At 50.1% G+C, this 25596-nt stretch overlaps 1 protein-coding gene across 1 annotated transcript; it reads right to left on the bottom strand.

Moving 5' to 3' along the window:
* LOC101953784 (butyrophilin subfamily 3 member A1-like) lies at window positions 1-25596 on the bottom strand. The gene is made up of 11 exons (XM_065570931.1): window positions 25429-25596; window positions 14545-14635; window positions 13427-13774; window positions 12025-12309; window positions 8102-8203; window positions 7820-7876; window positions 6448-6483; window positions 4278-4304; window positions 3262-3282; window positions 3087-3113; window positions 1-2462 (listed from the first exon to the last, which is right to left on the bottom strand). The coding sequence occupies exons 2-11, from the start codon at window positions 14612-14614 to the stop codon at window positions 1621-1623; spliced, it is 1815 nt and encodes a 604-aa protein (XP_065427003.1). The 5' UTR covers window positions 14615-14635; window positions 25429-25596; the 3' UTR covers window positions 1-1620.

Genomic DNA, 25596 nt, shown 5'->3' with positions numbered 1-25596 from the left:
TGGGCTAGAAACTGACTTTTTATTTGCTTTAAACAAAAGCTAAGATTCTCCCACAATCCCAGGGCTCCAGGAGCTGGGGCTTTAAGGGAAACAACAAATACCATGAGACTTCACAACACTGCAGCTAGCAGCCTGTTCCCCTCCTGCACCCCAGACCCCTCACTACAATTTCCAACAGCATCTGAACTTCCCCACAACTTCTTCCACGAGAAGCTTCTGCAGCATCTACCATCATCCCTGCTGCTCCGTGAGACCAGCCAGCCCTGCTAGAGCCCGGGGGAGGGCTCCAGCAGTTGGGAGGTGGGTTCAGCCTTCGGGGTGCTACTCAGCCCTCAGGGTGCTATCACAATCCAGTCTGACAACAGAGGGCCTGATCCTGTCACCCACTTGCACTTCCTGAGCAAGGCCAGATTAACTCTCCTGTGTGCCCAGGGCTATTAGATTTTGTGGGTCCCCTGTATACAAGTATTTTTCCTGAGAGGGAGTTTGGTACGGGAGGGGACTGGGGCAGGGGACTGGGGTGCAGGAGGGGGTGCAGGGTCTGGGAGGGAGTTTGGGTGCAGGAGGGCGCTCCGGGCTGGGGCAGGGGGTTGGGGTGCAAGAGAGGATGAAGGGTGTGGGATCTGGGAGGGAGTTTGGTACAGGAGAGGACTGGGGCAGGGGATTGGGGTGCAAGAGGGGGTGCAGGGTCTGGGAGGGAGTTTGGTACAAGAGGGGGCTCTGGACTGGTGCAGGGGGTTGGGGTGCAGGAGGGGGTGTGAGGTGTAGGCTCTGTCTGGGAGGCACTTACCACAGATGGCTCCTGGCTGGCAACACGGCAGGGCTCAGGCAGGCTGCCTGCCTGCCATAGTCCCACACCGCTCCCAGAAGCGGCTGGCTGCTGGTACGTCTCTGTGCGCCCCTTGGGGAGGAGGACAGTGTGTCTCCTTGCGCTGCCCATGCCCGCAAGCGCTGTCCCCATAGCTCCCATTGGCCAGGAGCAGCGCGAGGGCAGCGAGTGGAACCGCCTCTCCCTCCCCCCCGGCCAGGGGCCTCAGAGATGTGCCAGCAGTGGAGCGGCGTGGGGCCAGGGCAGGCAGCCTGAGCGCCCCAGAGATCGCTCCCTGTGATTTATTTTTCCGGGGTCCCCCTTGAGCCGGGGCCCTGGGCTGCAGCCCCTAAAGCCCCTGCCTTAATCCCCTAAAGCCCCTGCCTTGTGCCTGAGGCTGGCAGGAGCAGCGTGTGTGTGTCTGCAATGGGAGTGAGTCAGTGCCACTGCGAGACCCTTCCCCTCTGCATCCCCCGACTGGTGTGTATTGAATTTCCTACATATAACAGTTGCGTTAACGCAGTTCCCTCCAATCAGCACATTCCGAGATAACTGGGGGTCGGGTCAAAGTGTTATCACGAATCGCTGCGGTTTTCCTTTGAGTTCAGGGGGAGGAAAAATCTGACGTGTTGCCATTTCCCCACGTTCCCTGTGGGGCGAGGTGCTTTCCCAGGTGTCAGCGCTTGGGTTGATTCCCCCATCTTATTTCCTGGCCCTGGTATCCCTGGAACAAGAGTCATCTCCAGAGACTCCTCGGGAGTCAAGTTTGAAGCGTTTTTCTCGCATGATTCCCTTTGTCCCATGGGAGGGGTTCAGACCTCAGAGTTTTGATGTTTCTTTTCCCCCTTCTCTTTGGGGGCTGTTTGCAGTTGTGGATGCTCCTGCTCTGTTTTATGCCCATACCACCACTTGGAGAACCAGTTGGTGGGACGAGGCTTTTGGACATTTTTTCTCATAGTTGGTCCTGCGCTGTTTTCTTTCACTTGCTTGTCTCCAGGCGCTGGGGCTGTTTCTCCTCTGGCAGGTGGCCCTGTGTTGTTTCCTGCCCCTGGATCTCCCTGACTAACAGACCCACTAACCATTAATTCCTGGCGGAAATCCCAGTCGCTGGGGGGGCAGATGCTGAGGGGTTTCCTCCCTGCAGCGTGCCCAGGGCTGAGGAACGGGAACAATCTCTCAGAAGTTTCCACAGGAATCTCCAGGATAAGGGCCATTGAACTGACACTATAAAATGAGAGACTCCCCCTTTCTAGATCTAGATACACCCCAACCACTGTCAGCCTCACACTCCAGTTCTGGATCACTGTGTCGGCCTCACTGGGGTGATACCGCTCCCCAGATCTCCCCAGAGCCCAGCACCCCCCCTCAGGGAGTCTCTCCAGCCTCTCCTGTCTCACTCTGTCCCTCACAGACTCACTCAGCACCCCCAGCTCCCAGTCCGGACTGTCCCCTACCTCCACCTCCCAGTACCCCCTGCAAAATCCACTACCGCCACTGTGATCCTTCCTGGCCACAAAACTCTCCCTCCCCACGGCGATCAGAGCCGCAGAGGGGGCAGCCAGCCCTGGTGATGGGGGGTTGTGCTGGACTGTTCTGCCATCCGCAGATGCGGTGAGTTCGGGGTGTTTGTAATCTGGATCCAGGGTGATGAGGACTAGGGAGAAAAACCAGAATAACCCCATTAGCCACAGGTCAGCCAGGGACCCTATGATCCCACAGGAGAGATTCCAGCCAGCACAGCCGGAGCGAAGGACAGAGTGTTAAGGGTTGGGGTGACTAGTTGGAGCTCCAGGCTGTGGCTGGGCCTGGTCCCTGAGCTGGTGGAGAGGTGGGGGGAGGGATAGTGGGGGTTGGGCTCCTTGCATCTTCTCACTCCCCCCTGCACGGGATCTGTCCCTGGGAGGCATTAGGGCTCTGGGTGGCCATGGAAGGTGTCCAGGGGGTGAAGACTATGCAGGCTGTGGAGGGAGGGCTGAGTGGGGCTGTAGGGGCAGATGGTGGGGTAGGGATGGATCATCACAGAAGGGCCAAAGGGAGATGGAGGGTCATCAGGACTAGCTGAGGGGGGATTGCAAGGGACCTGCCCGGGGGTGAGACTTACAGCTCAGAGCAGCGTGTTCAGGACCATATATAGCATCCAGCCCCACGGCTCTGCAGCCAGCGCCCGCCCTCCCCACCTGCCCCATGGGGACCCCACACCTCTGCCAGCTCAGCTATGTAATGCCGATACCACTAACCCCAGTGCAGCATCTGCTCAGCCCCTCGCAGCTTCACTCACCCATGTAGCTCCGAGCCCTCCTGAACTCTGCAAGGGAAGAGGAACAAACATGGTCAGCGGCCCGGCAAACACACGGAACTCGCTCCCACAGGAGAGGCTGTTCTGGGAGAGGGTCATTGGCAAATAGAAAGGAACCGAGTGATTTGAAATGTGACATGGAAACACGTCCTCTTACCTAGCTGTGTGACCGCCTTGTCTGAAATGGAAAGAGACAGAATTATTCCCTGTCATTTAGGCAGAAGGCTCAGTTTTGGGAGCTGCTGTGGAGTGATCGCTTTACATGTCGTTCTTGGGCCCTCACTGCTGAAGGAGAAATGTCCTGGCTGTGTGAAGTGAGAGACAGGCCCTTTCACCCCAGAGATCTCTGCTGACAGCAACGACTGGCTCTCAGGGATGCCTTTCTATTGTCTCTTAGTATCGGGGACTGGAGCAAATGTTGCTCTCAGTGACACTGCTGTAAATCCATAACTCCAGATGCTTCACTGGGGCGAATCTGGATTGACACCAGTGTCACCCAGAGCACAATCCAGGCCTGTAAGAAGCTGCTGATTGGCTGTTGAGGCCCCCAGCAGACTGGGGGATTTTGAAGGGACACTGACAGGTAAAAATCAGGCTGGGATTTGCAAAACATTTAACTTAGATGGAACATGCATGTCCAGATCTATGCAGCTCTGACATTCTCAACCCTACCATCTAAAGAGAATTACTAATAACCTTTTGGAGCAACAAAGCTACACACTCCAGGTGTAACCGGGGCATAGACAGATCTGGAGAGGATTAGAGCTCAGACCTGGGGTCCAGTCTTGGCAACAACGCATGGAAATGTGAGCGTGAATCTGGTCTCTTGCTCATTCCATGTTCTGGGAAAGGACAGCCTGCACTGCCGCAGTCATCTATAGAAAGTGGCTGGCCCCCTTCTCCTGCACCATAACAATGGGATTTGCATTGGATTGTCCAAGCCAAGGTGACACCTGTCTGTCTATCCAGACATGAGAGCAGGTGACCCTGTGTCTGCTGCAGAGAGCTCACAGTGCTGCCGTGGGACTGGGTGACTCTAATGTGACTCTGATTTTGGCCCAAATTGTTCACTCAGCCCTGCTCTGTGGTGTCGGTGCCTCTGGCTCTGCTCAGCACCGTGTGTGGCTGGGAGCTGCTGCCCAGAGGCTCTAGTGGGGAGGTGGATGAACTTACCAAGCTTCTCACGCAGCTCCTGGCACTCTGGGGAGAGAAGAGAAGGAGACCATCGTGGGTTCTGACCAGAGTGACATGGGGCTGTTCCAAACTCTGGGTACATCTACACTGCAGCTGGGAGTGAGCTTCCCAGTTTGGGCAGGCAGAGACACGCTAGCTCTGCTTGAGCCAGTGGGCTAAAAGTAGCTGGGTAACTGGGGGTAGCAGGTGCAGCAGCTTGGGTTGGCTGTTCAAGTACAAACCCACTCAGACCCCCGGGAACACACTTGGGTAGGTACACTGAGCCACCCTCCACCCCCCGGCACCTAGCATGTGTCTGGCTACCCGAGCTGGGAAGCTCGCTTCCTCCTGTAGTGTAGATGGACCCAATGCGCAAAGGGTCTCAGAACTGACAGGACACGTCAGACAAAACTGTTGTTAATGAACAACAAACAAGGTCCCAGATCAGCCCTAAACAGAGCCCACAAATGGCCAATGGGGGCATCACCCTCTCCCCCACTGACAGCACTGCCAGAACATGTATCACATAGAGAGAGGCCTGCAGCCTGTCACCCAGACTCAGACCTCCCATTCCTGTGCTGGGCAATCCCTTTGTGTTGCTGATTTGCAGAAGTGTGTAACTCGAGGGTCAATGGTTGGCAGGAGTTAACTTGGGAACAGCTCCATGGGGCTGTGTGGCACTGGATTTACTGTCCACCGCTAGAGATGTGGGGTCAGGTTCTTCCCCAGCTCATGTGAGAACAATGTGGGTGGTGGGGCCCATCAGAATGCACCTCACTGAGCCCAGACACAGAGTCTGTGTTCATTCGCAGCCAAGGCTTAGCCTCGGGGGGAGGGGGAAGAGGACAGGACTGTGGAGTCCAGCATTGGCATAGCAGCGATTTTGCAGTTCAGAACTGAGATAAATCCACAGACCTGCATGGAGGAAGTTTGCCCAGCCCCTGACTAAGGTTTTGTCTACAGAGCCCCATTGTTCGGCTGTTACCCCGGAATTGAGCAGTGTGTTACCCCAGAACTTGAGTAAACTAATCACAGCCAAGAGTGTGCATTCAGCTACCAGGAATTAATCAAATAGAACACCACATAGTTAAGGGTTAATTTGGACAATCAGGGCTTTTGGAGGCAAGGTCAAATACTAGCTGCTGGCTTGTGTTTCTGCTAATTAGAAAGGGAGGAGGGGAGGAAAGAGTCAACAAATGATGGGACTGAAATAAAATAAGTGGATGGAGACCTGGAGTTTGGGCATCTTTGATACAGAAGCTTCTTATGGCTAAGATTGTTAGGATTGTTTTAGTGATAAGTAGTTTATTGAAGTGAGGAGACGTGATGACCCAATAAGGGTCACTAGGAGCTGTGTTTTGTAAAAGCTAGTTATAAAAAGAGCAGATAATAGAGTGTATTTTGGAGCGGTTCTCTGGAGCTATACTGAGAGACTTTTTCCTACTCTCCGGCTTGGAAGTAACTGGCCATCGTTGTCCTGCTGTTAATTACTCGAAACCATCTCAGATTGTAGGTAATTATTTGGGATGTTCTAAACCTATTGCATATGTTTGTTTGTGCTTAAATCTAATAAATAGTCGTTTTATATGAGAGCACACTTTTTTGTATCACACTTTCATCAGCTGGAAGTGCTATGTTCCCATTGATTTATTCCTGACACCACCTGGAGTGAAACAGTTACGTTACCACTGCTTTGAATTTATGACCCTGGGCAACACAGCCTATGGGGGTGTGATTTGCAGCATGCACGGAAGTGCTATGCTGGGACTCTCATGTGTGGATGCTGCCGGTGCACACTCACCCGTCTCTCTTCAGTTAGGACTATGTTAAATTTTTAACTAAGAATCTTTTAGTTCATACCCACGGAATCCACACAGGGTTGTTACAGGGCAGCACTTTGGTGCACATTCCTATTCACACCCCTGTAATCTGAACCCTTGGGCAGTGTAGACATAGCCTGAGGCCCACCATTCCACATGCATTAAATTCAATCTCTGTTGTTTCCCATGATACTGAAATGTGAGCTACAAACTCTGCAGTGTTTGTTTCCAGGGCAGGGAGGAAATGAGCATGAAGGTGACTGAAGTCCAAACAGCGCATGTGGTGATTTTCCCATCTCATTATAGTGTGAAAGCGCAGACACACATTCACTAGGGGTTTAGCAAAATACCTGATCCCAAGGTCGTCTTCTCAGTCTGTTCAGGCTCTGAAATGGGGAAGAGAAAGGAGTCAGACCCTGAGACACACACTGGGTGTTGCTGCACACTCCCTAATGTCTGGGGTTAGTCACAGGCATCCCACACCTGCACTCCCAGCCCCAGTGCAGGAACCGGCAGGTTTGACAGGAGCAGGGCTGGCAGTTAGTGATATGCACCAACAGGCTTGAGACCTGTGGGAGTCTCTCACTCCTTAACCCTTGTTTACACACAATTTTACACGAGTTTAACTAATTATGTTACAAAACACGCCTTGAGTTAAACTGGTGCAGGGCTGTGTGTGGCACAGGCCTTGGACTGGTGCAGCAGGGCTAGTAGAACTGTGGGGTGGGGTCAGTTACTCCACAGCTACCCCTATGGCTAGTTACAGAACAGCACTGATTGCTAGGGGAGTCCCATCCAGCCCTCCCCAGCTGGAGGAATGGTGGCCACAAGGGGACATGACAGAGGGCAAAGGAGATGAAAGAGGGGGGCCTCAGGGCTCTTCCGGGCTGTGATTGCCGTGAGAACCCCAGCCACTGTGCTGGCATGTTGTACCCATTCTCTGCATCTTTTATCTGTATTTCCCTGCGTGTGCGCAGTGCCCAGCAGAACGGGTCAGCACCACTCAACACTATCACAATGAAAATCAATATTGTTCTTAAATACTGAAAAGTTCACAGTGGAATAAATTAGACACGTGATGCTGCTGTGTCTATTGCTCGATTCATAGAGTTTCAGGCCAAGCAGATCAATTAATTCATCTCCTCTGACCTGCTGTGTATCGCAGGCCAGAGAATCCCACCCAGTTCCCCCGACACTGAGCCAATAACTCAGGTTTAGCTACAGCACATTCCAGAAAGGTGCCCAGTCTGGATGTGATGCCATCAGGAGATGGAGAATTCACCACTGCCCTGGGGAGCTTGCTCCAGTGGTTAATCACCCTCCCTGTGTCCTGTGCATTCGACAGTCACAAGGATGGAATCATCTCACAGAGCATCATTGACCTTCCAATGTCGTTTCCTTTATGGAGAATAGAATCACGAGTAATTGCCCAGGATGATAGAGACAGAATCTGACCCAGAATTGTCATTGCAAACTGTCATCATGCCGCACACACACACAGGGAATCTCACAAGCACGGACACTTGGGTATCTGCTGCAAAATACACATTTACCAACCTGTTACTATCAACGTGTGTGAGAATGTGGGGGAGATGAGGAACCACTAGGCAAAAACCTCCTGACTCCATCCCCTTCATTGCACTGAGCCCACAGGTAATACCAAGCAGTCACAAAGCTCACTCATCTCAATAGACACAATAAGAGATACAGCAGGAGACCTACCATAAAATAATTTAGCCTCCTCTTTAGAGCGTTTCTTCTGAGAGGCCTTTCGTTTCGCTGTGAGACAGAGAATCAGACATTGCAGTGAGGCAAAGAAGGAAGGGGAAACACTGAGCAATTTGCTGATACACGTGGGGCCGGAGACCTCAGTGTGTTTGTTAGTTTGGTTTATTTCCTAAAACCAAAACAAGGTCAATATCTGAACAATAAGACACTTCCATGCCCCAGCCCAGTTCCCTCTAGGACCAGGCTCTAAACATGCAAGTAACACATTCCCATTACCTGTGTATCCAAGATATGCACAAGCTCCAGCAGCAATGAGAAACAGAGTGAAAATCACCCAGAATGCAGCCAGCCAGGGAGAAACACGGGGGAAGACGTCACCTGGCAAACAGAGAGCGCAGTGTGTGAGCAGCATGGTCCCATTCTGGAGCTGGAGAACGGGGTTTGGCACGTGGCTTGACAGCTGAGTCCTGGATCACAGATCCTCAGAAATTCCCAGGACTGAAGGGCACGTCCCCTCCAGGCTCAAATCACAGCCACTAATGGGAGCCATTGAAACCGGAGAAGCCAGGACAGCATCAGTTCCAAGAGCCAGGACTCTGCTCTGCCCAAATCCTTCCCGCTGTTACAAGCTAACAGTCAGAGACTCCTTGCCCAGCCTGCCCAGCACTGCCTGGCTGTTCAGATGGTCCCTGTCACACAGCTCCCAGCTCTCAGTCACCACGTCCAGTCCAGATAAGTTCAGCAGAGAACAATTGTTTTCCTAGTTGGCCTCAGTGTGTTATGGATTCATAGATGTTAAGGTCAGAAGGGGTCATTATGATCATCTAGTCTGACTTCCTGTATAACCCAGGCCAGAGACCCTCCCCCTGTGATATCTGCATCCAGTCCAGTCACAGCGGATTTTATCAAAAGAGTCATCCAGTTTGGGTTGAAAGATTCCAAGTGATGGAGAATCCACCACGTCCCTAGGTCTGTTGTTCCAACGGTTAATTCCCCTCAATGTTAAAATTTTGCATCTTATTTCTAGTCTGAATTTGTCTAGCTTCAACTTCCAGCCATCAGAACTTGTTCTGCCTTTGTCTGCTAAGTCAAAGACCTATCCACTGTCAGAAATCTCCTCCCCAAGTAGGTACTTACAGACTATGATCAAGTCACCTTTTAGCCTTCCCTTGGATAAGCTCTATAACTTGAGCTCCTATGTTTCTCACTGTGAGGCAGGTTTCCAGACGTCTAATCTTTCTTGTAGCTATTTCCTGAGCACTTTCCAATTTGTCATTACCCCAGCTGACAGTGTGGGCACTAGAACGGGACACAGTATCCATAGTGGTCTTGCTTATGTGACCCACATGCCATCTGGGTGTGGTGCTCTGTCCCATCTAGTGGCACTGAGATCACTGAGAGAGAGAGAGATAAAATGGGTCTGTGCTACAGCTTTAGCTATCAGCCAGTTGGCTTTTAGCTCATGTGGTAGAGCAGGCCTGCACAACTCGTAAAGCGGCAAGGGCCATATTACTCCAAAGAAAACAGCTGAGGGCCGAAACCTCCTGGCCCCGCTGAATCCCACCCCCCAGCACCGCCCAGCCTCCCCGAAACATAACGCCACCACCCCAGCGCTGCCTGCCCCATGGAACCCCCCCAGTGCCACCCAGCCTCCCCCAAAACAACCCCCCCAACAACCCATCACCCCAGCGCCACCTGCCCCGCGGAAACAAACCCTCCTTCCCCATGGCTGCCCCACCGAAACAGCACTATTGAACCTTGGTATATGTTATAGCGGGTCTCTAAGGTAGTATAATTAAGGTAAAAGAAAAATGTCTTTTTGCTAGAAGTAGAATAAGATCTTCCCCCAACTTGGTAATCATTGCCCTGTTGAATGAATGAGGTGTGAATGAGGAAGGCATGGAAGGTAGGCACCTTCAGACAGCTGCAACCTTTGGAGAGGGGATGGGAGCCAGACCAGATGAGTAGAACAGGTCAGCCACTGACTCGCTGCTCACCTCCTCAGCCCCCCTCCCACGGCTCGCCTACTCACCCCTCACCACTGCCCGCCCGCTTGCCTTCTCAGTCCTCCACCCCCACCCCCCCCCGGCTCGCCTACCCAGCTCCCCTCCCTTGCCACTGGCTCACCTGCCAGCCCGCCTCCTCAGCCCCCCACACCCCCGACTCGCCTACTCACTGCTCGCCCGCTTGCCTCCTCAGCCCCCCTCCCTCACCCGTCACTTGCCTACTCACCCCCCGCGGGCCGCACAGTGAGCCCACGCAGGCCGCATGTTGTGCAGGCCTGTGGTAGAGGCTCATGCCCTAAGATCCAGAGGCCCCAGGTTCGATCCTGCCTGCCGACGACCAGGGTCTGTCAGCATTACACTAACACCACACACAAGGGTAATGTCACCTCCTTTCTCCTGATAGATATTGTCATTTATACATACAAGGGGTTGCATTCACCGTCTTCGCTCTGGGAGCTCACATCCAAGTCCTTTTCAGATTTCCAGGTTACAGTCTACGATCCTGTAAGTGTGACCTACACTCATTGTTTATAAATGTGTGACCTTGCATTTGGCCATGTTGAAATGCATGTGTGACAAAATGGGAATTTTCGCTATAGCCACAGCACGGGTGTGGATCACTGACAATATGTTATTAGAGTGAACCCACCTTACCAAACGATCCAGGTCAGTCTGCACTACTGACCTGTCCCCATCATTTTTTACCATTCCACCAATTTTGGGGTCATCTGCAAATTTTACCAGCAATGATTTTACATTTCCTTCTAGCTCATCGACAAAGCTATTGAATAGCATTGACCCAGAACAGATCCCCCTGGGACAGCACTACAAATATCTCCATTTGAGGCTGATTCCTCATTACAATGACTTTGAGATCTATTAGTTAGCCAGTTTTTAATCCATATAGCATGGACTACATTGAGTGTGTACAGTGCTAATATTTTTTCTCAGTTTTACGCAGAACTAATTCAAACCCCTACGGAGTCTGAGACCTGGTCTACACTACAAAGTTATGTCGGCTTAATTACATCGCTCAGAATTGTGAAAAATTTCACGCCCTGTGCAATGCATTAAAGCCAACCTAACCCCCAGTGTAGCCACCAGTAGGTTGATGGAAGAATTCTTCTGTCAACCTAGCTACTGCCTCTTGGAGAGGTGGATTTACTACAGCCATGGAAGAACCCCTTCTGTCGCTGTAGTAAGTGTTTAAACCATAGAGCTGCAGCTGTAGTGTTTTTAGTGTAGACACACCCTGAGTCTATTATGTCATCCCAGTTACTTTTATCAACCAAACACAACATCTCCTCAAAGAACAATATCAAGTTCATTTCACAAGACTCAGCCCCAGCTCCTGACAGGCAGATTGTTCAGATCACAGAAACCTCCGTCACTAATGGCCCCACAAATCAGGTTAGAAGAACATTTCCTGTCTCAGTCCCAGAAAGAGGTGCTAGCTGAGTGCAACTGCAGGCCCCGCACTCCCGTGGTGACCCCTGTAGGTCTTGTTGGAGCCCTAGGTATAACTAAAAGTGTGAACCAAAGGCTGTGAACCAGAATCGGCCTGGCCTTGGAAAAATAACAATACACCAGCTATTAGCTAGCACCAAGAAAGCACATTCCTGACTCAATAGGATAGTACAAAAACACATGGATCTCTCAAGTAATTATGTAAACGCATTCCTAAGAGATGGTACAGGAACACACTGACCCCTTGTAGCATAAGGATGGGATGACAGGTTAATGGATGAGGATATTTTGTTCCAGCTGGCAGGTACAAGGATAAGGGTGATAACTAACAATATCTGGACTGTAATACGTAACTTGTTGGTATCAGTGTCTAAAAGGAGAAGTGATAAGTGAGGCATCTTTGTCCAGCTGAGGGGACAGCATCCTGGTGCACAGGCTGAGCAGGTACCTTGTTGTAGGCATACACACATTAGTGTGACTGTGGCTTCTACAGGGCTCTAGGCTTTGTCCACAATAAACCTGGCTGAGTGCCATCGCCACTGAACTGAGCCTGTGATCTTTCTTATGAATAACGTCAGGGTCGGCTGAATTAACACGCTGCACCGTCTGCTGGTGCAGCTGACATCGCAGCTCCCAGAACAGCAACACTAGCAGCAGTAACAACTTAGCAACTTTAACAATTCTCCACAGCACTAACAACAACCCCTTCTGCACGGGGGGACTCACCTGAGAGGTGAATGGCCGATTGTCGCTCGGTCACCAGCAGGCCATTCCGCACTATGCAGCTGATGTCTCCATCGTCTTCTCCTTCTGTGACAGTGACGTGACTCACAACACTATACAGGTTCTCCCTTTCCTGAGTCATGTCGGTCACAATCTCCATCCCCAGGTTCTGCCCATTCTTGCCAACCCACTGGAGTTCGGGTTTGGGGAACCAGCCTGCGGTTCTACAGATCAGCCCGATGCCTTGGCCCCGGGGGCCCAGCACATCAATCAACACTGGAGCCACAGCTGTGAGGAGACAGAGAGAGTGTGTATCAGGAAATCGTGTCTTTGGTAGCACCATGTGAGTCCTCAGATACCACTGGATATAGGGGGCTGTGGCTGGAAAGCTCCATTCCCATACATGCAAAGCCTCCCTGGGATCCCTCATTGTGACGACTGGAGAAATTAAATAATATCATCTTCCATTTCCATAGAGCACTGTGCCTTGCAGGCTCACAGAGGAAGGTGCAGGCTTATACAGCTACACAGAGATCACTGCTCCCACTGCTGAAATGCAGCTACATCTGGGGTGCAGCCCAGCAGCTGTCAGGATCACTGCACTTTGGTACAGAGCAGAAGGTGAGGAATAGTGACCCTGCCTACATCACTGCTACGACTCCTCCTATGCCACTCTTCTAATAACTGTCCCCTCTGGTGTCCTCCTCTCACACTGGTAACAGTGCCCCAGGCCAAGCCACCCTCGTGCTTGGATTTCCCTCTTCCTGTGCTGCACACAACCACCCTCCCCTCTTTTAAATCTCTCCCTAAAAGCAGATGTCTCCTGTGGAGCCTTTGGACTAGGAGCCACTGAAGATGGGAGATGATTTAAAACAACCTCAATGCTCTGCATTATCACAAGAGGGCCCCTCACCAGGGGCTTGATGTTTCTGAACTGTATTGTCTGGGGCTAGGTTACTCAGTGAGCTCAATGGGCAGAGACCGTCCCTTCCACTGCCCTTGTGCAGCACTGAATGTGGGGTCAGTGTCCAGGGAATAAAAAACAATATCCCAACCCTGGGAAACTGCAGGTGGAGTTTCAGGGAAGTCAAATTTCATCATCACCTGAGCTGGGATTTGGGCAGAACATGGGGGTAAAGGTCCCACTCCCTCAAACAGCACCGCAATGAGCATGAGAGCTGAGAGCCGTAGCTTTATGTCTCATTTAAAAGAGGTCGTTTAATGCAGCACTGAGCCTGCTAGCACCACAGTGGGGTCAGTGCTGAGTGTCAGGGGACAGGGCCCCCTACCGAGTCCTGCACACCACTCCCTACAGCACAGGACCCTTACTGCAGTGCTGGGCTCAGTGCAGGGGCACCCCCAGTGGCAGAGGAGGCTCTGGCTGCCCCTTAGTTCCGTGTCTCACCTGCGACCTGTAACTCAGTGGTGGCTTCCTGGGTCCATTCTGAGTTCCTCACAAGGCACTGGTATGTCCCAGCATCTGCCACTTGGAGCCGTTTCAGCTTCAGAGAGACGTTCCCGCTGCTGAACTCCTGCGGGAACAGCTCCGTCCGCGTCTGGTAACCCTCCCCTGGAAGGCCCTGGGTACCCTCATCTGAGTACTCATGAATCAGAACAAATCCTGGTTCAATTTTCCTCCACAGCACTTCCATGCCGAAAAGCCGGGCTGGGGGTGTGAGCTGGCAGGGTAACACCACATCCCGGCCAACTACCCCCACCACGGGACGCGGGGAGCCAGCCAGGGAGAATTTCTCTGCAATAGACAATCCCAGGAGCAGATTGAATGATCAGAAAGAGCAGAGGGTGCCAACCCTTGAGCTACTATGTGTTTTTCATAAAGCCCCAGCTCCTGGAGGCATGTGATTCTGTGAGAATCTCAGCTTTCATTTAAAACAAAAATCAGTTTCTAGCTCTAGTGATTGCAGAGAAAAGCATGAAAATGGGACCCAAGGGTGATGGAAGGCTCAAAAAGCAAAGGAAACAAGAAGATACCCAAAAGGTGGTTTTTGTTTTAATCTGATGATTTTTTAGCCAATTTCCTGATTATTGGTTCCTGACTCATGGTGGCTGAAGGCTTGGAGTAAGCGATGCTGCAGCTCCCATTCATCCTAATGGGAACTGGGCACCCCCATCCCTCAGGCAGCTGGGAAGATCTCAGCCTTGCAGACCATGAGAATCCAGGTTCCCAGTGGGGCAGGTCTAGCAGCATGGTGCCTTCGGGTGCCATGGCAGGACAGGAAGGGATCAGTGTTGGGGGGCTCTAGGAACCTCTCTCAGGGGTAACAGGAGCTGGGTGATTTGCTGTAAGATCCGACAATCCTGACACCCAGAGCTAGGACACACCCTGGTCACCCCAACATCATCCCCAACCCACAGCCTCCTGGACCCTTTTACTCTGCAGGACTGAGGCGGTCCCAGAGGGTGGGGGTGTAATTGGGCCTCAGATGCCCGTACTCCAGCCCTGCAGGGGGCAGCGTACATGGGGGACAAGGAGGGAAATAATTGGGATTCAAACGTTTTTACCAGAGAGAGAACACGGCACCAGGAGGAGGATCCCCAGGCTGCACACACACAGCCGCCACCGCGTTGCCATGGCCAGACCCCGGGCAGGGATCTGTAAGGAGAGAGCAGGGATGGTTAACACCTCCCCAGGCTGCGTGAGGGGCTGGCAGTGCATGCCCCATCCATTGTCTGATCTGATCCACTCTGCTCCCAGGCAGAGCAGCTCCCCAGGGACAGGAGAAGATTTCACCTCACCCAGGCTGTTCTGCCGCCTGCCCAGGCCTGGCACTAGGAATTTCCACCTCCAGACAGTGCTGGGTATCCATCCCCATTTCCTCCCCTCGTTGGTTCTCTGATCAGCCACTGGTGCAGGTACCCCCCGATACCAGTGCAGGGTGAGTCTGCAGCAGATCAGGGCCACTTCCAAAGTAACCCAAGTGGTACCCACACCGCTGTCCCCGCTGCAGAAGGGGCCTGGCTCTGTGCCTGCCTCCATCTGGGATAACACAGCAGATGCCTGACCCAGGGCTCTCCACAGCTAACTGCATGCGGCTCTACAGTGTGAGCTAAAGAGCCAGGCTGTGCAGCTGGGGCTGTGACATAAGAACATAAGAACGGCCGTACCGGGTCAGACCAAAGGTCCATCTAGCCCAGTATCCTGTCTTCCAACAGTGGCCAATGCCAGGTGCCCCAGAGGGAGTGGACCAACAGGCAATGATCAAGTAATCTCTCTCCTGCCATCCAAACAGAGGCTAGGGACACCATTCCTTACCCATCCTGGCTAATAGCCATTAATGGACTTAACCACCATGAATTTATCCAGTTCTCTTTTAAACGCTGTTATAGTCCTAGCCTTCACAACCTCCTCAGGTAAGGAGTTCCACAAGTTGACTGTGTGCTGCGTGAAGAAGAACTTCCTTGTATTTGTTTTAAACCTGCTGCCTATTAATTTCATTTGGTGACCCCCTAGTTCTTGTATTATGGGAATAAGTAAATAACTTCCTTATCCACTTTCTCCACATCACTCATGATTTTATAATCATATCCCCCCTTAGTCTCCTCTTTTCCAAGCTAAAGAGTCCTAGCCTCTTTAATCTCTCCTCATATAGGACCCATTCCAAACCCCTAATCATTTTAGTTGCCCTTTTCTGAACCTTTTCCAGTGCCAGTATATCTTTTTTTAGATGAGGAGACCACATCTGTACACAGTATTCGAGAAGTGGGTGTACCATCGATTTATATAAGGGCAATAATATATTCTCAGTCACGTGCTGTGTGGACCAGGCCCAGAGGGGACCCGTCTCATACCCTGGCCCTGGGTGATATCTGGGCATCTTTCTACAGGTCAGATTGACAAGAAGTCATCCACCTTTGTAAGTGACGCTGCCAAGTGACAGGGACAGGGCTGGCAGTAGCTGTGACAGACACCAGGGGGCGCTGTCAGGTACCTGCTCCCCCTCCTCTGACATCAACAGAAGACCATCACATCAGTAGACATTACAACAAGATACACTGAGGGTCATCAGGGGCCATCTCAGCTTTGCTCAGAGCCTCAGACATTCTCCCCCAATTCTCCGGCCTGTGTACACAGGGTCAGACTGGATGGACTCAATTGACTCTTCTGGCCTTAGCATCTGTGCAGCTATTTCTGTTTCACATCCATCTCCCTCCAAGCCTGTCCATCATGTGCATGGTGCATTGAAAACTGTATTGGAATTGTAAGCTGTCACTGTAAATGGGGGTTTTCCTGGTCCTGCTGGCAGGCAGGGGGCTCTGTAGTGAAGTGTGTGATCTGGGTCCAGCAGGCAGCTCTACACAGAGCAGGCTAGAGCAAGGCAGGATGACCTGGGCCTCTGTGCCTTAGGGAGCAGCCTGCTTTGTCTCTTTCTCTTTTGGGTCCTCGTTTTGGATTCTGAGCATTAAAGCCATGTTACGCTGCAAAGCTTCCAGCCAGAAGATTTATGATTTTATGTCACACCTCTGTATATGTGGGGAGCATAACAATCAGGACCATGCACCCAACAAGACCTCCCTTCTGAGCCCATCCAAGGTCATTTGGGAATGACATGATATTCCTGAGGGAAGAGTTAAGACCTAGGCCTTATAGGACCATGCCCGGGGCAGGGTTAAGGCCTAGGTGCTATAGGCCCGTGTCCAGGGGAGGGTGAAAGCCTAGACACTACAGGCCAGTGCCAGGACAGGGTTAAGGCTTAGGCACTAAAATAGATCTTTCTTGAGTAGGCCATAGCTGCATGCAGTATAAAAGATGTGGGCGTACCATGGATTTATATAGAGGCAACATGATATTTTCTGTCTTATCTATCCCCTTCTTAACGATTCCCAACATTCTGTTATTTTGGGAGATCACCGGCCCTTTTCTCAAAATAATATTTCTGCTTCCACTTCTGATTTTCTTTCATCTTCCATATGGTTTCATTGTCATGAGATTTCAACAAGTTATCAGTGATTGGTAAATGAGATCTGATCCTTCTTCCCATTAACAGCTGACCTGGAGAAGAGCCATTCTCCAGAGCTGTAATGCAGTAAATCAATATAGCTGTATGCATATCACCCTCACCACCAAAAGTCTTTTTTCATAAGGTTTTTTACTATCCACACAGACCTTTCCACAAGTCTGTTCTATTGGGGATCATTTGGATTTGATGTTTTGTGATGAAAATCCCAATCTATGGCAAATTACTCAAAATCTGCACTGGAAAATTGCAGCCTCTTATTGCTAAAGACTTCATCTGGAATTCCACGTCTGGAGAAGATTCCTTTCATGCCGGCTGTCACTGACTTACTATTACTACTGTGCAGTGTGCAAATTTCTAGATACAGAGAATAATAAAATGTGAATATTAAATAATCCTTTCATTGCCAGGTAAATAAGTCAGTGCCGACTTTCTCAAAAGGCCTTTGTGGAACTGGGTGAGGTCTCAGCAGCTCTGTCTGTTGGCATGGCTTTTATTTCAAGTATGAAAAGTGGTTTTCTACTCCAGTCATAATGTAGTGATTGATCCACGGCCAAAACATCACCTCTCATGATCATTGTTTGCACTTCTCAATTCCTAAGTGATCCTCCTGGATCTTCTATAGCATTTGTTTCTGGAGGCTCATTGGTATTACAACCTTGTTGCCCTTGAAAATTACCCCATCTATCACAATAGGTTCATTATTCATGGGGAAATTCTGCACCACTGAGCACATGCATAATTTATGTGTCGAGCAGAATTTTTTTCCCTCCAAAATAAATTCTGCTGCAAAGTTGTTGCAGTTATGCCTTTTGCCCACCAGGGGCTGCTGTGTTGCCAGAACAGAGCAGCCATTCCTGGGCCAAATCCAGCTGCCAATAGGGAAGAGAAGGGGCTGTCTTCCTCACAGTTGTGGGCCAGGGACAGACAGCATGGGGCACATGGGCTGCTGGAGAGTTACAGATGGGTTCATAAAGGCTACTGGGGGAGGACAGACTGGGGCAGGGCTGAATGGTAGTGGAAGAACAGGGCCACATGGGGACCCACTGGGAACAGGGGGTGCAGGGACACATGTGGCTAGGGGGTCCAGCTGAATGGGGTATGAGAGACACATGGAGACAAGGGGAAGGGGTGCAGGGACACATGGGGATGTGGGGATGTGGCTCATTGAACAGGGATGCAGGGATACATAGGGAAGGGGGCGGTTGAGTGGGGGCACAGTGACAAATGGGGATGGGGTGCAGGGACACATGGGGGTCTCTGAGTGGAGGTGTCTGAGTGGGGGTGGAGGGATACATGGGGACAGGGGGAGGGGTGCAGGGACACATAAGGATGGGGAGGAGAAGTGGCTGAGTGGGGGTGCAAGGACACATAGGGACAGGGGTGCAGGGACACATGGGGTGTCTGAGTGGGGGTTCACAGACCCATGGGGACAGGGGGAGGGGTTCAGAAATACATGAAGAAATGGGGCGGCTGGGTGGGAGCACAGGGAGACAATCTGGGGGGTGGAGGGACACGAGGACAGGGGAGGACTGCAGGGACACATAGGGATGGGAGATAAGTGGTGGCTGAGTCGGGATGCAAGGACACATAGGAATGGAGGGGGCTGCAGGGATACATGGGGACGGGGCAGATGTATCTGACTGAATGGGAGAGGCTGGGGATCAGCCAGGGTCTGCACGGGGAAGGCTCCCTAACAATCCCTCCCCACCGCCCCAAAACCTGTTCTGTACTTCTCCCACCCACACCCAACAACCCTCCAAGTTCACACCAAGACTCCTTCCCAGCAATTACTTCCCTCTCCCTCAGCTCCTCTGTTACCCCGACTCTCCCAAGCCTTTGCACTGCTTCTAAGGGGAGTGGGGAATATGGTTCTGTATTGTAGATTAAATGAATTATTACTCAGAGTTCTGTATTAATATGCCTAGTAAGGAATCTATTTGTCAAATAAAAAACCCAAAACATTTCCTGAATCTTTTTTTTTTTGTCTGTATTGTTACAGACATACTTGCTGACAGGTATTTTGAAATAAATTACCAAAAATAATTGAAACTGGTGTGATTACATTGTGTTATTTTGACAAATAAAATAGGCAGAATTTTGCAGAATTTCTCATTTTTTGGAGCAGAATTACCCCGGGGTATTTCATATCTGCAGTCCCAATAGTCTCTTATACTTGGACAGCAACTAGTTATTTCTTCAGGCCACTCTTCCATTATAACTTCTTTAAGGATCCCCAACAATTAGTTTTTCTCCATTTCACCTCTTATTTGTTGCAGTTTCTTGTTAGCTACAGGAATTGACTTTACAATGCGATCTACGGAGCCTTGCCTCTCTATCTCTAAGGTCTACTTTAGTTTTGAAGTGGGAGTCATCACTCTAGAAAGTGCATCTGCAGCGAACATACTTCTGTAGCTTTATCAACGTTCTTTGAATCCTTAAGATACAGTCATTTAGAATCATAGAATCATAGAATCTCAGGGTTGGAAGGGACCTCAGGAGGTCCTCTAGTCCAACCCCCTGCTCAAAGCAGGATCAATTCCCAACTAAATCAATTTAGTGGTTTGCCAAATAACATTATCAGGGGCTTGTGGTCTGTTTCAATATCCACTGTCTGGACATAAATATATTAATTGAATCTCTCACAGGCAAACACTATTCCTAAAAGCTCCTTCTCAATCTGTGTGTATCTGGTTTCTGCCTCAATCAGTGATTTGGATGTTTACACCACTGGTTGCTAACAATCTTCATGTTTCTCTAAAATAACCGCATCTAATCCAGACAGTAAAGTATTTTCTGAAATTTTAAAATGCCTGTCTGGCACATAGAACTTCAATACTGGTTCTTGTATCAGTTGTTATTTCAAACCTTCCCATGAATCCTCCTGTTCTGCACCCAAATACCATTTATATTTATTTTCTAGGAGTTGCCTCAAAGCCACTGTTTTTGTAGCTAGATTAGGTATGAATTTTCCAAGATAATTAAGCATTCCCAGGAACCATTGGACATCTTTCTTTGACTGGGGACATGGCATCATTTCAATGGCTGAAACCTTCCTCTCATCAGGTGTTACATCTTTTGTTGGAAATAATATTCCAATAAAAGTCAGTTCTGTAACCCCTAAAACACATCTCTCCCTGTTTAGTTTCAAGTTTGCAGCTCTAGTTGCATCCAAGACTTCCCAGTCTACTCCTCTTTAGTTGGGCCCCAGATTATGATATCATCCATTGAGGTGTCAATCCCCAGGAATATATTAATAGATCCTGTAGCAGGCAACAATCATATGTATGGTTTTGTGGTACACTTCTGGTGCTGAAGCTATGCCAAAGGGTAGGTGTAAGAATCTGTATCTTCCAAATGGGGTATTAAATGTGATAGTTTTGAGCTTTCTTCAGTTAATTTTAGCTGCCAAAATCCTGAGGGTGCATCCAATTTACTGAACTATTGTATGAGCTATAATCTCTTCCCTGGTTGGCAGTTTGAAATGTTCTCTTTTTATAGCCTTGTTGAAGTCTCTCAGATCTAAGCATATGTGTAGCTGGCCGTTATTTTTCTCCACAATAATTAGGGAGCTCACCCATTCCATTGGCTCTTTGGTTTTTTGTATTACTTGCATTACTTCCATCCTTGTGAGCTCAGCCTTGAGTTGATCACAGAGTCAAAATGGCACCTTTCTATAAGGATGGATAACTGGAGGGACCTGCTTGTTTATCTGGATTGTATGTTCACCCTGAAAGCAACCCAACCTTAGGGTTACCATACGTCCATTTTTTCCCGGACATGTCCGGCTTTTTGGTAATCAAACCCCCGTCCCCGGGGGGAATTGCCAAAAAGCCGAACATGTCCGGGAAAATACCGGCTGGGCACTTCCCCTCCCAGGCTCCAGCTGCTCTGCTCCGGCAGCGCAGCGTCCAGAGGCAAGGGGGCTGCCTGAAGCCGGTAGCGCTCGGGCAGCTTGGCTCTTAAACAGAGCCAAAGAGTCAGGGGAGGAGCAGAGCAGCTGGAGCCCGGGAGGGGAAGTGCCCGGCTGGGGGCGCAGGGTACGGAGGCATGGGGGCTGCCCAAAGCCTGAGCGCTACTGCTGGGCAGCCTCCAGACCCTGTGCCCCCAGCTGAGCACTTCCCCTCCTGGGCTCCAGCTGCGCTGGGGAAGCGCCGGCCAGGGGCGCAGAGTCTGGGGGCTGCCCGGCAAACCGTGAAGCTGGTAGTGCTTGGGCAGCCCTTTTCGCGTGGCTGGGAGGGAGGAGGGGGAGTTAGGGTGGGGACTTTGGGGAAGGGGCAAGAAATGGGCAGAGTTGGGGTGGGGAAGAGGCGGAGTTGGGGCAGGGCTGGGTTTGGGAAAGGGGTGGGGCCAGGGCCCCGTGGAGTGTCCTCTTTTTTTATTTTTTAAATATGGTAACCCAACCCTTCGAACAGATCAAGATATTCCCAAATGAGTGCCTCATAGCCACATTCAGTATGATCTTGTAGTGAGAGCATCCATTTTACTAGATTGAGTTTTTCACAGGTGGCCAGGCCTAAAATTGGTGTCACCTCCTTTTGCACCACAATGAACAGGAGCGTGTATGTGGTGTTTTTATAGTTAATGCTAGCAATGCACCTCCCCATCACTGATATATTTGTTCCAGAATAACTAGTTACTTTTATTTTTGTTGGTCCCAGTTTTGGTCTTATTTTCAGTCTCTCACCATGTTGTTCAGACAGAATATTAACCTGAGCCTCTGTATCCAATTTCAGTGGAATAATTGTTTCATTCACTTTCATAGGCAGTATCCAGCCCCTCTCATCAGGTTTGCTTAATCCCAGCACGTCTATGTAAAACCAGGTTGTCTTCAACTGAATGCACTTGACTTTTCTACATTTGGGATCTGCAGCATTTTGCAAAATGATTATTTTCCCCACATTTATGACAGAGTTTTCCAAACACAAAACACTGTTTGGGGCCATGCTGTGATCCACACCTTCCACATAGAATCATAAGATTAGAAGGGACTGCAAGTGCAAGATACAGGATTTGTTGTGTCTATACCATCCAAGTCAGATGACTATCCACATAACTGTCTGTATCCAGTCCACCACTACCAATGGTTTTCATAGAGACTGGTTCCACTTCTTGATTTGAGCTTCCCAGGCTATATTCTTTTGTACTTCATACGTGGATAAGCCCTTCTGCTGAATTCAGCTCTTTGACTTGTGCTTGCACAGTTTCTGCTGCCCTGCAGATCTGAACAGCTTTTTCTAAAGTTAAATCTCCGTCACGGAGCAGTCTCTCTCTTAACACATTGTCTTTAATGACACAACTGAGTCTAACTCTGACCAGAGAGTCTCTCAAATCACCCAAGTCTCAGATTTTATTGAGTTTCCTTAATTCTCTAACATATTGCTCTATGGTGTCATCAGTTTTTTTGCATACATGTAAAAAATGTGTGCCTTTCAAAGGTTTAATTTCTTTTTGGCATGCAATGTTCCTCAGATGTAGTCAGAATTTTACTTAACTTCATGCTTTCACCTTCTTCAAACTTGTTATAAATATCCAATGCTTCCTCCCCAACGACATGCAAAAACACTGATGATTTCACTTTATCATTTTTCTCCTCTGCCTCTATGGCTGCTAAATACAATTCAAATCTCTGTTGGAATTTCTTCCAGTTCTCTACTACATTGCCTGACAGTTGCAGACTGGATTGAGTTTGCAAAACAACCATTTGGCTTTCTTCCCTTCTTCAGGTAGTTAAACTAGTACCGTGCTCATAAAACACAAAGAAAAGCTTTTGTTTCTTCTCTGTTTGCTGTGCCACCAGTCCCCTTGCTTCTACTTTCAGTTTCAAATGCAGGAGTTAACCTCAAAATGACTTCTGCAGTCTCTTTGTCACTCGGCACTTCTGACACCATGGAATGATCTTGGGGTTCATTAAACAACAACCCAGTGAATGAGAAAGGAATAAACTTTAATTAAAAAGAAACTAGAGTGTGTCTGTGGTGAACTGCTATGCACAGCTTCACAGTGTTCTCCATCTTGCTACCAGGCACAGCTCAAAATGCTATATTCATAATACTGTCCCTTATGAGCAAACCTCAATAAATTATAATCTTGCAGAAATGTATCTTGCAGAACTGACACCCCATGGCTAAGGGAAGTAGTGGAGGTGAGGGAGGGAATGCCCTAAGCCTTCTGGGGGCAGAGGGAGCCCATGTGCTGGCCTTTCTAGGAGGGGAAGGTGGGATCCAGCCACTGTCAGTCCATTGAGCAGGGTGCAGGTGTACGGGGGCTCCATGTCAGGGAGAACCTAATGTCCTGCATTGCCTGAATCCAGCCCCAACCTCTGCAGAGCTCCCAGCACCTGCTGGCCCAGGAAGGAGGAATTGGAGTCTGGCCCCCGGTCCAAGTGCTCTCTGTCATCCTTGTATCTCTGGCCCCGCCCCAGAGCAAAAGGTGAGCATAAGTTTCTAGGCCATTTTATTACCTGTTTGCCCTTGTGCAAAACGGGGCTCTAGGAGAGCCACAGAGCCGAGGCCCGGCAGGGCTGAGCATTCTGGGAGGGTGGTGAAAATGGGGATTTTTTTTTTTTGAGGAAAATTTTCTTTTCATTCAAAAGTTTTCCTGAAATCGTCCAATATTCTGACAAAATGACTCAAAACAAAGCAATAATGGTTTCAAATAGATTGGAAATTCAATTAAAATCAAATGGATTCAGAATTAAATTTTTTCAAGTTCACTTCTTAGTTTTGGCCTCCTTAAAAGTAAAAAAAAAAATTAATTTTCATTCCACTATACTGGAATAGAAATGAACATTTTTTGTTGTGAAATATATTAATAATTTTCAAATTAAATAACATTTAATTTGGTGAAAATGTTCATATAGTTTTGAAAGCCATTTTTCATTACAAACATTTTTCATGAAACATTCTTGACCAGCTCTAGTTTCCAGCTAGGAATTCAGCCTCAGTGAAGACACAACATGTCATGTGTAACATGGTGTCAGCTGGTTGTGCATAACCCTAGAGTCTTTCCCTTGGTTTGTGAGCTCTTTGGGGCAGAGACTGTCTCTGTTCTGTGTCTGTGCAGCATCCACCACACTGGGCCCCTTGCTCCAGGACTGGGCCCCAGGTGCCAGCCACCACAATAACAACACTAGAGTGACTCCCAGGGGTCACCGTGGCCAGCTGACACGATGCTGACCACAGTCGTCCTTTTCCACATGAGGAGAAAAACCATGTTCAGCACAGTGCTCGTCACACCATACTAGTTATTGCTGTTGTGTATTATTTGTATTACAGTATTAATGAGGAACCCCAGTCAGGGCCCCGCTGTGCCAGGTGCTGCACAGACACATAGCAATAACAGTCCCTGCCCCAGCGAACTCACCATCTAAATGTTAGACAGGACTCAGCCAGTGGGTGAACAGACAAACCCCTCGGTGGTGATGGGTTGGGAAGACGAGATAAGACAGAAGAGGGAGCGTAGCAGGGAAGCAGAGTCCCAGATGGCCCCTAGCCTAGCCAGCGCCAGGCGGCAGCGCTCAATAGGCCCCATGGCAGAGGTAGCTCCTAGCGGGGATTTTGAGGAAGGGAAGGTGGTGGCTTTGTGAACATTGGCAGGGAGCTGTTCCCGTGCATGGCGGCAGCGTGGGAGAAAGCGCGGAGGTGCTCGAGGGGACAGGCCGACATTCAAGGCTGCTATTGTTGGCAGAGTGTGAGCTGATGACTTGATGAACTACTAGGTCTGACAGTTAATATGTTATCTAACACCACACATCCCTCCAGCACAGACCAGGCCTGTGCGGTGAGCATCCTGTGCTGGGTTAACACATGTTCTAACCCAACGTAATGTCCCATGGAGACGAGGCTTGAAAGGGTCTGAGCCCAGCTAGGCTCAGCTACACCTGATGCCAGACTGAGGCTCTTTGGGGCAGGGACGGTCTCTCACAGTCTGTATGTGCAGCACTCAGCACAGTGAGGCTCTGACTTCAGTTGTGATCTGGGCAGCACCCAGCACAATGGAGGCACCAATCTCAGCTGGGGCACTAGGTACTACTGTAATAGACATAATAATAATAGCCAGGGAGGCACCTTCCATTTAGATCTCTGAGCCAAATGACCGCTCCCCTCCCCCCCCCACACACACTTCTGGCCTGGCAGCCCCTCCTCCTAGGGGCATCAGCAGGGCAGGCTGTGCGGCCTTTTTGAAGAGGCACCAAATCACCCGTACGCCCCATCACACCCTCTGGGGAAATGCCACAAGGAACCCCAGCTGGCCACACCATGCAGTGAGGGGATAACAGGCTGAGCAGTGAATCACACCCACCATCGGGGTTTGCCCAGCACTGATGGGAGGAGGGAACAGGCCATGGCAGGGGAACATGCTCCCAGGGGCAGGAGCGTGAGCACCCCTATGAGTGAAGGAAAGGGGGTAATAACAGGGAGGGACCTACCTTAAGGATTCAGCATGTCCCAGGTGATGCCATGCAGCGAGCCGGGGGTCCCAGCCCCACACGAAACGCCCACGGAACTGAACTGTCGTGTTGGGGCAGAGGGGGAAATGGATCCCGAAGCTGTGTGTGAACTCTGAGCAGGGGAAAGTGAAAGCACCAGGGCACCTG

The sequence above is a fragment of the Chrysemys picta genome, chromosome 17, assembly GCF_011386835.1.
Source record: "Chrysemys picta bellii isolate R12L10 chromosome 17, ASM1138683v2, whole genome shotgun sequence".
Taxonomy (NCBI): domain Eukaryota; kingdom Metazoa; phylum Chordata; order Testudines; family Emydidae; genus Chrysemys; species Chrysemys picta.
Note: the sequence above shows the minus strand (reverse complement) of the source record. Positions and strands in the feature narration are given on the sequence as shown.